The 15,518-nt window shown below is 45.9% G+C and overlaps 1 protein-coding gene across 4 annotated transcripts in view; it reads right to left on the bottom strand.

Annotated features, from left to right (window-relative positions):
* Positions 1–1,376, bottom strand: part of LOC139170338 (tripartite motif-containing protein 59-like) — a 170,566-nt gene extending 169,190 nt beyond the window's left edge. For 2 of the 4 annotated variants that reach the window (XM_070757394.1, XM_070757397.1), the window contains exon 1: positions 578–1,376. In XM_070757394.1, the coding sequence (XP_070613495.1) occupies positions 578–1,144 (567 nt within the window). In that variant the 5' untranslated portion in view covers positions 1,145–1,376. The remainder of the gene's footprint in view (positions 1–577) is intronic. The other 2 variants (XM_070757395.1, XM_070757396.1) reach the window with 2 other exon arrangements.
* Between the last annotated feature and the right edge of the window lie 14,142 nt (positions 1,377–15,518).

Raw genomic sequence — 15,518 nt, 5'->3', positions numbered from 1 at the left:
CTGTTTTGCCATTGTTGTTACTCAAATCATTGCAGTACTTAAGATTCTGGCTTGCTTAGATTTTTTGGAAGCTAGCAGCGATTGATCACACAATCACAGGATACTGCAACCATGCCCTTTGCCAGTGTCCTAATTTTGATCATGTGACGATAGGGATGCTGCAATGGTTGTTAAGTGCAAGGATCAGTCATAAGTCATTTATTTCAGTGCCATTAAATAAATGGTCAGAGATACCTGTAGTACTAAAAAAACCTCTATGCTACAAAATCCTATCTTCTTATTCCAGAATGTTTTCTTATGGTACTGGATTTGTTTGTAAAAGTTTTATCTACTTCTCAACAGCTTTTACTGATTCATGTGTAGAGTGTATTCTAGGATCACAGAGAACCCTATTCTCTTATCAGTCTTCCCTGTATCTGATTGTCTTCAAATAGGTTTGGGCCTTAAGAGAGATTTTTTAGCACTTTTGGAAAGCCTCATAAACACTTCTATAACTGCATGTTGGTCTTTCTTCGGAGGCCCCCGTCACTTTTCCAGGGTCACTCCCCTTCCCTTCCCTTCCCAGATAAGCGCGTACTTTTTCCTCCTGGTACACCGTGTCAATGAGGTTGACTGAATGGAAGACGCCTCGATGGTCTTCTGACACGCACTGCCCGCAGCCTCCGGAGCGGCACATCCTGCAGTAAAGCTGCCGAAGTCGCCCCGGGTGTTTCTTGCAGATCCCGCCCAGGGCAGCCAACTGAGGGACCAGAGCTGACGAGTCCACCTCCACTATCGCTTCCAGGCTAGCAGCCCTGAACAGTTTCACCACCTCAGCTAGCGTGGTGTTGACAGGTAATGCAGAAGCCCCGCGGTCGGAAGGAAGCGAGCAGAGTTTGCGGCACAGCGGACATGACAGAATAATCGAGTATTCGTCCCGTGATGGGCGGCCGGGAACCTGCGGGCTCTCTTGGAGCGAGTCATGACTTCGAGGAGAGGACCTCGATGTGGAGGAAGAGGAAGAAGGCAATGCGACGCTTGCAGATTGACTGAGGTATTCGACGACGCAATGGCGGCAGAAGTTGTGAGAGCAGACGGGCAGCGTGACCGGATCCTCGAAGAGCGACAGACACACCGCACACGTGAGGCTGGCCTCCATTTGCATACGCGTTGCCAGAGTCCCAACAAATGAGGGTCGAGATTGATATGTGGTGTTCTGAACAGTCTTTCCGAGAAAGAAGCCTTTTCCCCTCCCCGATTCTACTCACGTTTCTGCGAATAAATAAACTCCCAGCTTTCCTCTATTTATTTACTGAGAACTACCATTCTCAGACCACGTCTCACCCCTTTATCCCAGTAAAGAGCCAATTAAGAAGAAAATGAAACCGTCAGCATTCAAACTCCTTTCTCCCCGCCTCTTAATATCATTCCAACGGATAAATAATTCAGATTGGCAGTATTCTGCGCCAATGAATTTGCGGAGTTTCCGAACGGAAGGCAGAAAGAAGTCGGGAAGAAATAGGTCGTCCTGGGGAGTATATTTTATGTGGGGGGTTGATATGCTATCACTTGAATATGAAAGAAATCGCCTTTTAACTATTACTGGAAATAAATCACCTTTTTAAAAACGTCAATATATGTTGTTCAAATTAAATTGAAATATTACAGATTTATAACAAAGAGGTATTATAAGAAGAGATCGGTGCTTATTTCAGTATATTAATTTCAAAAGGACTCGATATAGTTCTGAAAAGGTCTATTGATATGAATAAATATAACCTTTGCTCTTTGCTTCTGCTAAATAAGTTGTGCTATTTTGCTAGTTCCTTGTGCTATTTTGCTAAGGTTAGAAATCATTTGTTAGAAATTTATTCTTTAAGATAATTGTATCCTTACCTTCGAAATTTGTTTCAAAAGCTAGGCATGTCCTTGGAGACAGTTCCCATGAACATCTTGTTCCATAGATAAGGGAGGGGGCTGCCTAGGAGTACGAACTCTCACAGAAGAACAAGAGATACTCTCTAAAGTAGCAGAGACAGGCCTAAACAAACACTTTAAAAATCATGTTGGTTGCGAACCTATCTCCGATTGAACGAACTTTGTTTCTATTGGTGTATCCTCCTCCACCAGTCATGCTAGCTCAGGAATGGGAGTTGAAGTTCATTAGTCTTAAAGCTGTCAGGTTTGAAGATTCCTGGGTTAGGGGTTAGGGTGCACTGCAAGGGTATTCAAACTTCCTGAGCTAGTCCTCCTCTAATTGTGGCTACTTTGCTCTTTAAACTTTTTAGCTCTATTTACAAAGAGCCATAAAGATTATCACCCGAGATTCAGGAAAGGAAGTGCAGGGACAAAGTTGCAGTCTTTTGAGAAGGAAGGAGGGAGGGAAAGAGGAGCTGCTTATCTCTCTCCCCACCCCCACCCCCACTTGCAGAAACAATAGAAAATGAGCTAACAGGAAGTGAAAAGTATCTCCTTCTGTAGTCAGGGCAAAGCTGGGAGTTGCGTTAGTCCAATCTCACCATGGGAAAGGGAGACTGGAGTCCAGATCGCTTTAATACTAGAGAGGTTGGTGAAAAAACAGTGTTGAATTCAGGTTTCTTTCAGTGTGATAACTGGAAAGGGAGGTGAAGTTTCTGTGCACACGTGTTGTGTCTCTCTTTTCATTCTGCTTTGGGCAGCCAGAGACATGGGCGGAGCTAGACTAAGCAGTAATAGAAATGAAGGAAATTTGCATTAGCTACTGTAGAAGGCTTCTGGGGTGGTGCATTGTCGAAGCGGAGATGGAGGGTAAGCCGCTGCTCTCCCAGCATGACTTTTTCTGCCTTTTACTATTAAATCAGATGCCCATCTTGCAGAGAAGGGCATCGTAAGGGGTGGTTATACTGTTCCTGATGAAAGGACTGCAATCCCTCATCGGAGCGTGGTACTAGACCACCGAGACCGGGTAGAGAAGAAGCTAGCATTGGCTAGCCCGAAGACAAGGCCGCCTCCTGAACATCGAGGAGGGGAAAATAAGATCGTTGAACAGCAGTATTTACATTAATTCAATGCAATTTCAATTCAATTTATTAGATTTGTATGCCGCCCCTCTCCGAAGACTCGGGGTGGCTCACAACAATAATAAAAACAATATTCCAGCAAAAACAAATCTAATATTAAAAAGCACATAAAACCCTATCATATTTAAAAAAGCAAACAACATATACATACCCAATCATAAATATTAAAAAGCCTGGGGGAAAGGTGTCTCAACTCCCCCGTGCGTGGCGACATAGATAGGTCTTGAGTAATTTACAAAAGACAAGGAGTGTGGGGGCAGTTCTAAACTCCGGGGGGAGTTGATTCCAGACAGCCGGGGCCGCCACAGAGAAGGCTCTTCCCCTGGGGCCCGCCAAACGACATTGTTTGGTCGACGGGACCCAGAGAAGGCCAACTCTGGGACCTTATCGGTCGCTGGGATTCGTGCAGTAGCAGGCGGTTCTGGAGGTACTCTGGTCCAATGCCATGCAGGGCTTTAAAGGTCATAACCAACACTTTGAATTGTGACTGGAAACTGATCGGCAGCCAATGCAGGCCACGGAGTGTTGCAGAAACGTGGGTGAATCTAGAAAGCCTCACGATGGCTCTCGCGGTCGCGTTCTGCACGATCTAAAGTTTCCGAACACTTTTCAGAGGTAGCCCCATGTAGACAGCGTTGCAGTAATCGAAGCTCGAGGTGATGAGGGCATGTGCGACTGTGAGCAGTGACTCCCTGTCCAAATAGGGCCGCAACTGGTGCTCCAGGTGGACCTGGGCAAACGCCTTCCTCGCCACAGCCGAAAGACGATGTTCCAATGTCAGCTGTGGATCGAGGAGGACGCCCAAGTTGCGGACCCTCTCAGAGGGGGTCAATAGTTCCCCCCCCCCAGGATAATGGACGGACAGATGGAATTGTCCTTGGGAGGCAAGACCCACAGCTACTCCGTCTTACCTGGGTTGAGTTTGAGTTTGCTGACACCCAGCCAGGCCCCAACAGCCTCCAGGCACCGGCACATCACTTCCACTGCTTTGTTGACTGGGCATGGGGTGGAGATGTATAACTGGGTATCATCGGCATATTGATGATACTTCACCCCATGCCCTTGGATGATCTCACCCAGTGGTTTTATGTAGATATTAAATAGCAGGGGGGAGAGGACTGACCCCTGAGGCACCCCACAAGGGAGAGACCTAGAGGTTGACCACTGACCCCCCACTAACACCGACTGCGACCGACCGGAGAGGTAGGAGGAGAACAACTGGAGAACAGTGCCTCCCACTCCCAACCCCTCCAGCCGGCGCAGAAGGATACCATGGTCGATGGTATCAAAAGCCGCTGAGAGGTCAAGAAGCACCAGCACAGAGGACAAGCCCCTGTCCCGGGCCCGCCAGAGATCATCCATCAATGTGACCAAAGCAGTTTCCATACTGTAGCCGGGCCTGAATCCAGACTGCTGAGGACCTAGATAATCGGCTTCTTCCAAGGACCGCTGGAGTTGGAGCGCCACCACATTCTCAACAACCTTCCCCATAAAGGGAAGGTTGGAGAATGGACGGTAGTTATTAAGCACGGCTGGGTCCAGGGAAGGCTTCTTGAGGAGGGGGCGCACAAGTGCCTCCTTATAAGGAGCCGGAAAGGACCCCCTCCACAAGGAGGTGTTGACAATCTTCTGGATCCAGCTCCGTGTCACCTCTCGACTGGCCGAAACCAACCAAGAGGGACACGGATCCAGTAGACAGGTGGCGGAACTCACAGCTCCAATGGCCTTGTCCATTTCATCAGGTGTCACCAAGTCAAACTCCTCCCAGACAAAGACGTTTAGCCCCAGTCCCCTCGACTGACTCATTGTCAGCCGATACTGCTATACAATTGGAGTCGAGGTCCGCCCAGATCCAAGCGACTTTATCAGCAAAAAATGAGTTAAATTCCTCGGCACTACCCTGCAAGGGCTCCCCAACTCCCCCCTGATTTAGAATGGAGCGAGTCACCCTAAACAGAGCGGCCGGGCGGCGTGGTACTTACTCTTCCGCCATCATTTCTCTAGACGTCCCTTCTGGTGTTTCAACTCTCGGAGCTCCTTGTTGAACCATGGAGCTCCACGGGGTCTAGTGCCACAGAGAGGTCGCAATGGCGCAATTCGGTCAAGAGCCTCTGCTGCCACCTTGTTCCAGGCCTCAGTGAGAGACTCTGCCAAGCTGTGGATGAGTGAATCTGGTAAAACCCCAAGCGCCCTCTAAAAGCCCTCAGGGTCCATCAGGCGTCTGGGACGGAAGCTCCTAATCGGTTCCGCCTCCCTGCGGAGAAGGATTGGAACCAGGAAATCAAGCCGCAGTAGAAAATGGTCTGACCATGACAAAGGCAATGCTTCTAAGCCCCTTAGTCTCAGACCATTACTCAATTGCTCTGAGAGAAATACCATGTCATGTGTGTGTCCCCCCTCGTGATTCAGATCCTGAACTACTTGAGTCAGGTCCATAGCTGTCATGGTGGCCATGAACTCCTGTGCCAGTCCAGAGGAACCGCCAAGTGACGGCACGTTGAAGTCCCCCAGGACGATGAGTTCAGGGAACTCCACCGCCAAACCGGCCACCTCCTCGAGCAGCACAGGCAGGGCTGTTGACACGCAGCTGGGAGGCAGGTACGTGAGTAACAAGCCCACCTGAACCCCTAAGTCCAACTCACAACCCGCAATCTCAGGGGCAGCGAGTCTACGCAGGCGAAGGTCTTCCCTGGCTACAATAGCCACTCCTCCCCACCCTTCCTTGGGGTCGAGGCTGATACCATATCTGAAACCCGGCTGGGCATATTTCTGAGAGAGGGACTCCTCCCTCTGGGCCCAGCCAGGTTTCAGTCACATATGCCAGATCGGCCTCCTCATCCAGGATCAGATCTTGGATGAGGAGAGCTTTATTTATGACCGATCTGGCATTGAGCAGCAGCAACTTGAGCCCAGGGCCTGGATTGCACTCGTCACCAGGACCCTGGGTTGAGCTTACGGGGCCAGAACAAGGGATCGCTTTTAGGCAGCGATCTCTTTTTCCTCCAGAACGGCTCACCCCATGGCTCCCGCCATATCTACCTCTCCCCAGCAGGACCGGAATGTTCTGGCCCCCTGTCACCTCGGAGATAGATTTTATTTATTTATTTATTTATTATTTGGATTTGTATGCCGTCCCATCCCTCCTGTCTCTCTACCGCCAGGTAGGCTAAATTCCATATTCATACTATCTCTATTATTCCCATACATATCATCCCACCCAGCCCACTCATTCATATCATAAGAATTATACCACCCACTTTAATCATCCATCATTAAAAAAAACCCCATAAATTAGTTAAAAGTTAGTTATAGAAAAATTAATAACAACCCTTAATATTTAGTACTAGCAATATCAAAAACCCTTAATTCCTTAAAATAGAGTAAATATAAGATGTAAATACTAAATATAAATATGATAATAAACTATAAAATACAAAAAATACAAAAATATAGATAGAATCGAATACATTATGTTAACAAGCTAATTAATAAGTACAAATTCATCAGTTCAATTTGGGTCAGCCCAGTAGCAATGTCCATAAGAACAACTGGATCACCAGCTCACATGCAAGGGGACAATAGATTCTTCCAGGGGTGTAAGGAAAAGAGAGTCCATTAAGAATCCTTTTTCTTCAGAGACTCCTTGGATGCTTTCAGTGATACCAGCTATTTAGAAAGACAGAGAAGCTCCGAATTGAATAAGCGGTGACTGAGTGGTTTGAGCAACAATGAGATCGGTGAGTCAGCAAAAGGGTGAAATAATAGGCAGCTTCTGTACTGTGGAAAGCAAAGAGAGAGAGATCACTAAACCCGGATGTGGATTTGCGACAAAACTACTATATTTATAAAGTGAAACTATAGATTACAGGATTTAATGTCTAGAGACCAGAGTGGACAATAAATAGGAGTACTTTTTGAGGAAAAGAATGAGAACTGTCACCAAATTAATTTCGCTACTTGGTCACTTCCTCTTTGTTTGTCTGCTGAGCTCTGGTCTCGGAAGACACAAGAAATATCATTTGGTACTTTTTAACAACTTTCTTATTGCTTCAGTTCTAACTTTGCTAAACATTGTGAATGTAAATTGGCTGTAAACTGGGCAAAAAAAAGAGGAAGATTTGAATGAACTATAAAGATTTGAATGAACTATAAAGAACTGAACTTCAACATTTTTATTATCGAAATTATTACTGCTTAATGAATTGAAACTTAATATACTTACTATTTCTATTATCAACATTATTACTATCTATACTATCTTCCTCATGAAAAATTGAATTAACTTTCAGTAACATTGTTTAAAGATATAAAACTTTATTATTGAATGGACTTTTTATAGAAAAGGAAAGAAACTAATGAATTGAAGGTTAAGGGAGACTAGGATGGCACCATTGCGGCCTCGTTCTGGCCTCATCAGCTAGCCACACCCTTACCAGGGCGGGGCTATATATATTTTATGTCGGATCACCATGGTATATTGAAGGAACGTCACAGCTCCCTTTTGCCTCTAGGCCAAACCCAGGGCCATTTGAAGGCATTTTAGTTATTCACAGCCGACAACTATATTCTGTATGCATCATATGTTTTTTGCTGAAATTTTTAAAATTAAGGGAGACTAGGATGGCACCATTTTGGCCTTGTTCTGGCCTCATCAGCTAGCCACCACCTTACTGGGACTTGGGATTTGATCTGGCAGCTTCTGCCTTGTACGGCAGAGAATTAACAGCTGAGCCACCAGACCTGATCCCTTCAGCTGTGTACTAGGGCGGGGCTATATATTTTTTATGTCGGATCACCCTGGTATATTGAAAGAACGTCACAGCTCCCTTTTGCCTCTAGGCCCAACCCAGGGCCATTTGAAGGCATTTTAGTTATTCACCGCAGACAACTATATTCTGTATGTATCACATGTTTTTTGCTGAACTTTTTAAAATTAAGGGAGACTAGGATGGCACCATTTTGGCCTTGTTCTGGCCTCATAAGCTAGCCACACTATTCCTGGCATTTGATCCAGCAGCTTCTGCCTTGTAAGACAGAGAATTAACAGCTGAGCCACCAGACCTGATCTCTTCAGCTGTGTACCAGGGCAGGGCTATCTGTTTTTTATGTCGGATCACATTGAGCTCATAATAGGGCAACTCTATCAATATCAAAATGCCACTTAAATAGTTGAGCTAGTTTCAAACTAGATTTTGATTTTCTTTCTCTCTTCCTTACTCCCATTCTTTTTCTTTCTCTTTTCCTTCCTCTCTTTTTTCTATCTTTCTCTCTCTTCCTCTCTTCCTCTCTCTCTCCTTCCCTCTCACTCTTTCCCTCTCGGCTTCTGGGCAGGTTTGGAAAACTCTGAGTTGATGATGATTTTTAAGTGAGCGATTGCTCACTGCTCAGCTTAGAGGGAACTATGGCCATGAAATGGCTCTGGGTTGGGCCTAGAGACAAAAAGGAGCTGTGACATTTCTTCAATACACCAGGGGTGATCCGACATAAAAAATAAATGATGTTCGGGTTTGGCGTTCGGGTTCAGGAGGACGCTGGGAAGCCCCCCGGTAATTTTAAAAGGTGACAGCCGGGCGGCCGCGTTCTTTTGCGGGGGGCGGGGGTTCCGTTGCATGGAATAATGGATTTTACATTGTTTCCTATGGGAAACAATGTTTCATCTTACAAACTTTTCATCTTACGAACTGCCCCTTGGAACCAATTAGGTTCGTAAGACGAGGTATGACTGTATAGTTGTGGGCTATGAATAAATTTACTGCCTTGAAATGGCCCTCGGTTGGGCCAAGAGGCAAAAAAGGAGCTGTGACGTTCCTTCAATACACCAGGGTGATCCGACATAAAAAACATATAGCCCCGCCCTGGTATACAGCTGAAGGGATCAGGTCTGGTGGGTCAGCTGTTAATTCTCTGCCTTACAAGGCAGAAGCTGCCGGATCAAATCCCAGGAAGGGTGTGGCTGGCTGATGAGACCAGAACAAGGCTGAAAAGGTGCCAACCTAGTCTCCCTTAATTTTAAAAATTTCAGCAAAAAACATGTGATACATACAGAATATAGTTGTCGGCTATCAATAAATTAACTGCCTTGAAAAGGCTCTGGGTTGGGCCTAGAAGCAAAAATGAGCTGTGACATTCCTTCAATACACCAGGGTGATCCGACATAAAAAATAAATGAAGTTCGGGTTTGGCGTTCGGGTTCAGGAGGATGCTGGGAAGCCCCCTGGTAGTTTTAAAAGGTGACAGCCGGGCGCCGGCGTTTTTGTGAGAGGGGGGGGGGGTTCCATTGCACGGAATAATGGATTTTACATTGTTTCCTATGGGAAACAATGTTTCATCTTACAAACTTTTCGTCTTATGAACCTCCCCCTGGAATCAATTAGGTTCGTAAGACGAGGTATGACTGTATAGTTGTGCGCTATGAATAAATTAACTGTCTTGAAATGGCCCTGGGTTGGGCTTAGAGGCAAACTGCAGCTGTGACGTTCCTTCAATACACCAGGGTGATCCGACATAAAAAACATATAACCCCGCCCTGGTACACAGCTGAAGGGATCAGGTCTGGTGGCTCAGCTGTTAATTCTCTGCCTTACAAGGCAGAAGCTGCCAGATCAAATCCCAAGTCCCAGTAAGGGTGTGGCTAGCTGATGAGGCCAGAACAAGGCCAAAATGGTGCCATCCTAGTCTCCCTTAATTTTAAAAATTTCAGCAAAAAACATGATGCATACAGAATATAGTTGTCGGCTATGAATAAATGAGCTGTCTTGAAATGACCCTGGGTTGTGCCTAGAGGCAAAAGGGAGCTGTGATGTTCCTTCAATATAGTAGGGTGATGCGACATAAAAAACATATAGCCCTGCCCTGGCAAATAGCTGAAGTTATCAGGTCTGGTGGCTCAGCTGTTAATTCTCTGCCTTACAAGGCAGAAGCTGCCGGATGAAATCCCAGTAAGGGTGTGGCTAGCTGATGATGCCAGAACGAGGCCGCAATGGTGCCATCCTAGTCTCCCTTAATTTTAAAAATTTCAGCAAAAAACATATGATACATAAAGAATATAGTTGTCGGCTATGAATAAATGAACTGCCATGAAATGGCCTTGGGTTGGGCCTAGAGGCAAAAAGCAGCTGTGACGTTCCTTCAATACACCAGGGTGATCCGACATAAAAAACATACAGTCCCGCCCTGGTACACAGCTGAAGGGATCAGGTCTGGTGGCTCAGCTGTTAATTCTCTGCCTTACAAGGCGGAAGCTGCCTGATCAAATCCCAGGAAGGGTGTGGCTGGCTGATGAGGCCAGAACAAGGCCAAAATGGTGCCATCCTAGTTTCCCTTAATTTTAAAAATTTGAGTAAAAAACATGATACATACAGAATATAGTTGTGGGCTATAAATAAATCTACTGCATTGAAATGGCCCTGGGTTGGGCCTAGAAGCAAAAAGGAACTGTGAGGTTCCTTCAATATACCCGGATGATCCAACATAAAAAACATATAGCCCCACCCTGATACACAGCTGAAGGGATCAGGTCTGGTGGCTCAGCTGTTAATTCTCTGCCTTACAAGGCAGAAGCTACCGGATCAAATCCCAGGAAGGGTGTGGCTGGCTGATGAGGCCAGAACAAGGCCGAAATGGTGCCAACCTGGTCTCCATTAATTTTAAAAATTTCAGAAAAAAACATGTGATACATACAGAATATAATTGTGGTCTTTGAATAAATCTACTGCATTGAAATGGCCCTGGGTTGGGCCTAGAAGCAAAAAGGAACTGTGAGGTTCCTTCACTATACCCGGGTGATCCGACATGAAAAATGTATAGCCCCACCCTGGTACACAGCCGAAGGGATCAGGTCTGGTGGCTCAGCTGTTAATTCTCTGCCTTATAAGGCAGAAGCTGCCGGATCAAATCCCAGTAAGGGTGTGGCTAGCTGATGAGGCCAGAACGAGGCCGCAATGGTGTCATCCTAGGCTCCCTTAATTTTAAAAATTTCAGCAAAAAACATATGATACATACAGAATATAGTTGTCGGCTATGAATAAATTAACTGCCATGAAATGGCCCTGGGTTGGGCCTAGAGGCAAAAAGCAGCTGTGACGTTCTTTCAATATACCAGGGTGATCCGAAATAAAAAACATATAGCCCCGCCCTAGTACACAGCTGAAGGGATTGGGTCTGGTGGCTCAGCTGTTAATTCTCTGCCTTACAAGGCAAAGGCTGCCAGATCAAATCCCAAGTCCCAGTAAGGGTGTGGCTAGCTGATGAGGCCAGAACGAGGCCGCAATGGTGCCATCCTAGTCTCCCTTAATTTTAAAAAATTCAGTAAAAAACTTGTGATACATACAGAATAAAGTTGTCGGCTATCAATAAGTTAACTGCGTTCAAATGGCCCTGGGTTGGGCCTAGAGGCAAAAAACAGCTGTGACGTTCCTTCAATACACCAGGGTGATCCGACATAAAAAACATATAGCCCCGCTCTGGTACACAGCTGAAGGGATCAGGTCTGGTGGCTCAGCTGTTAATTCTCTGCCTTACAAGGCAGAAGCTGCCGGATCAAATCCCAGGAAGAGTGTGGCTAGCTTATGAGGCCAGAACAAGGCCAAAATGGTGCCATCCTAGTCTCCCTTAATTTTAAAAATTTCAGCAAAAAACATGTGATACATACAGAATATAGTTGTCGGCTGTGAATAACTAAAATGCCTTCAAATGGCCCTGGGTTGGGCCTAGAGGCAAAAGGGAGCTGTGACGTTCTTTCAATATACCAGGGTGATCCGACATAAAAAACATATAGGCCCACCCTGGTACGCAGCTGAAGGGATCAGGTCTGGTGGCTCAGCAGTTAATTCTCTGCCTTACAAGGCAGAAGCTACCGGATCAAATCCCAGGAAGGGTGTGGGTAGCTGATGAGGCCAGAACAAGGACGAAATTGTGCCATCCTAGTCTCCATTAACTTTAAAAATTTCAGCAAAAAACGTGATACATACAGAATATACGTGTCGGCTATGAATAAATTAATTGCCTTGAAACGGCCCTGGGTTGGGCCTAGAGGCAAAAAGGGGCTGTGAGGTTCCTTCAATATACCCGGATGATCCAACATAAAAAACATATAGCCCCACCCTGGTACACAGCTGAAGGGATCAGGTCTGGTGGCTCAGCTGTTAATTCTCTGCCTTACAAGGCAGAAGCTACCGGATCAAATCCCAGGAAGGGTGTGGCTGGCTGATGAGGCCAGAACAAGGCCGAAATGGTGCCAACCTGGTCTCCCTTAATTTTAAAAATTTCAGCAAAAAACATGTGATACATATAGAATATAGTTGTCAGCTATAAATAAATGAACTGCCATGAAATGGCCCTCGGTTGGGTCTAGAGGCAAAAAGCAGCTGTGACGTTCCTTCAATACACCAGGGTGATCCGACATAAAAAACATATAGTCCCGCCCTGGTACACAGCTGAAGGGATCAGGTCTGGTGGGTCAGCTGTTAATTCTGTGCCTTACAAGGCAGAAGCTGCCGGATGAAATCCCAGGAAGGGTGTGGCTGGCTGATGAGGCCAGAACAAGGCCGAAAAGGTGCCATCCTAATCTCACTTAATTTTAAAAATTTCAGCAAAAAACATGTGATACATAAAGAATATAGTTGTCGGCTATCAATAAATTAAATGCCATGAAATGGCTCTGGGTTGGGCCTAGAGACAAGAAGGAGCTGTGACATTTCTTCAATACACCAGGGGTGATCCGACATAAAAAATAAATGATGTTCGGGTTTGGCGTTCGGGTTCAGGAGGACGCTGGGAAGCCCCCCGGTAATTTTAAAAGGTGACAGCCGGGCGGCCGCGTTCTTTTGCGGGGGGGGGGTTCCGTTGCATGGAATAATGGATTTTACATTGTTTCCTATGGGAAACAATGTTTCATCTTACAAACTTTTCATCTTACGAACTGCCCCTTGGAACCAATTAGGTTCGTAAGACGAGGTATGACTGTATAGTTGTGGGCTATGAATAAATTTACTGCCTTGAAATGGCCCTCGGTTGGGCCTAGAGGCAAAAAAGGAGCTGTGACGTTCCTTCAATACACCAGGGTGATCCGACATAAAAAACATATAGCCCCGCCCTGGTATACAGCTGAAGGGATCAGGTCTGGTGGGTCAGCTGTTAATTCTCTGCCTTACAAGGCAGAAGCTGCCGGATCAAATCCCAGGAAGGGTGTGGCTGGCTGATGAGACCAGAACAAGGCTGAAAAGGTGCCAACCTAGTCTCCCTTAATTTTAAAAATTTCAGCAAAAAACATGTGATACATACAGAATATAGTTGTCGGCTATCAATAAATTAACTGCCTTGAAAAGGCTCTGGGTTGGGCCTAGAAGCAAAAATGAGCTGTGACATTCCTTCAATACACCAGGGTGATCCGACATAAAAAATAAATGAAGTTCGGGTTTGGCGTTCGGGTTCAGGAGGATGCTGGGAAGCCCCCTGGTAGTTTTAAAAGGTGACAGCCGGGCGCCGGCGTTTTTGTGAGAGGGGGGGGGTTTCCGTTGCACGGAATAATGGATTTTACATTGTTTCCTATGGGAAACAATGTTTCATCTTACAAACTTTTCGTCTTATGAACCTCCCCCTGGAATCAATTAGGTTCGTAAGACGAGGTATGACTGTATAGTTGTGCGCTATGAATAAATTAACTGTCTTGAAATGGCCCTGGGTTGGGCTTAGAGGCAAACTGCAGCTGTGACGTTCCTTCAATACACCAGGGTGATCCGACATAAAAAACATATAGCCCCGCCCTGGTACACAGCTGAAGGGATCAGGTCTGGTGGCTCAGCTGTTAATTCTCTGCCTTACAAGGCAGAAGCTGCCAGATCAAATCCCAAGTCCCAGTAAGGGTGTGGCTAGCTGATGAGGCCAGAACAAGGCCAAAATGGTGCCATCCTAGTCTCCCTTAATTTTAAAAATTTCAGCAAAAAACATGATGCATACAGAATATAGTTGTCGGCTATGAATAAATGAGCTGTCTTGAAATGACCCTGGGTTGTGCCTAGAGGCAAAAGGGAGCTGTGATGTTCCTTCAATATAGTAGGGTGATGCGACATAAAAAACATATAGCCCTGCCCTGGCAAATAGCTGAAGTTATCAGGTCTGGTGGCTCAGCTGTTAATTCTCTGCCTTACAAGGCAGAAGCTGCCGGATCAAATCCCAGTAAGGGTGTGGCTAGCTGATGAGGCCAGAACGAGGCCGCAATGGTGCCATCCTAGTCTCCCTTAATTTTAAAAATTTCAGCAAAAAACATATGATACATAAAGAATATAGTTGTCGGCTATGAATAAATGAACTGCCATGAAATGGCCTTGGGTTGGGCCTAGAGGCAAAAAGCAGCTGTGACGTTCCTTCAATACACCAGGGTGATCTGACATAAAAAACATACAGTCCCGCCCTGGTACACAGCTGAAGGGATCAGGTCTGGTGGCTCAGCTGTTAATTCTCTGCCTTACAAGGCAGAAGCTGCCAGATCAAATCCCAAGTCCCAGTAAGGGTGTGGCTAGCTGATGAGGCCAGAACAAGGCCAAAATGGTGCCATCCTAGTCTCCCTTAATTTTAAAAAATTCAGCAAAAAACATGATGCATACAGAATATAGTTGTCGGCTATGAATAAATGAGCTGTCTTGAAATGACCCTGGGTTGTGCCTAGAGGCAAAAGGGAGCTGTGATGTTCCTTCAATATAGTAGGGTGATGCGACATAAAAAACATATAGCCCTGCCCTGGCAAATAGCTGAAGTTATCAGGTCTGGTGGCTCAGCTGTTAATTCTCTGCCTTACAAGGCAGAAGCTGCCGGATCAAATCCCAGTAAGGGTGTGGCTAGCTGATGATGCCAGAACGAGGCCGCAATGGTGCCATCCTAGTCTCCCTTAATTTTAAAAATTTCAGCAAAAAACATATGATACATAAAGAATATAGTTGTCGGCTATGAATAAATGAACTGCCATGAAATGGCCTTGGGTTGGGCCTAGAGGCAAAAAGCAGCTGTGACGTTCCTTCAATACACCAGGGTGATCCGACATAAAAAACATACAGTCCCGCCCTGGTACACAGCTGAAGGGATCAGGTCTGGTGGCTCAGCTGTTAATTCTCTGCCTTACAAGGCAGAAGCTGCCTGATCAAATCCCAGGAAGGGTGTGGCTGGCTGATGAGGCCAGAACAAGGCCAAAATGGTGCCATCCTAGTTTCCCTTAATTTTAAAAATTTGAGTAAAAAACATGATACATACAGAATATAGTTGTGGGCTATAAATAAATCTACTGCATTGAAATGGCCCTGGGTTGGGCCTAGAAGCAAAAAGGAACTGTGAGGTTCCTTCAATATACCCGGGTCATCCGACATGAAAAACATATAGCCCCTCCCTGGTACACCACTGAAGGGATCAGGTCTGGTGGCTCAGCTGTTAATTCTCTGCCTTACAAGGCAGAAACTGCCAGATCAAATCCCAGAAGGGTGTGGGTAGCTG

The sequence above is a fragment of the Erythrolamprus reginae genome, chromosome 7 (genome assembly GCF_031021105.1).
Source record: "Erythrolamprus reginae isolate rEryReg1 chromosome 7, rEryReg1.hap1, whole genome shotgun sequence".
NCBI lineage: Eukaryota > Metazoa > Chordata > Lepidosauria > Squamata > Dipsadidae > Erythrolamprus > Erythrolamprus reginae.
The sequence above is the reverse complement of the archived record's forward strand: the minus strand, read 5'-3'. Positions and strand labels throughout refer to the sequence as shown.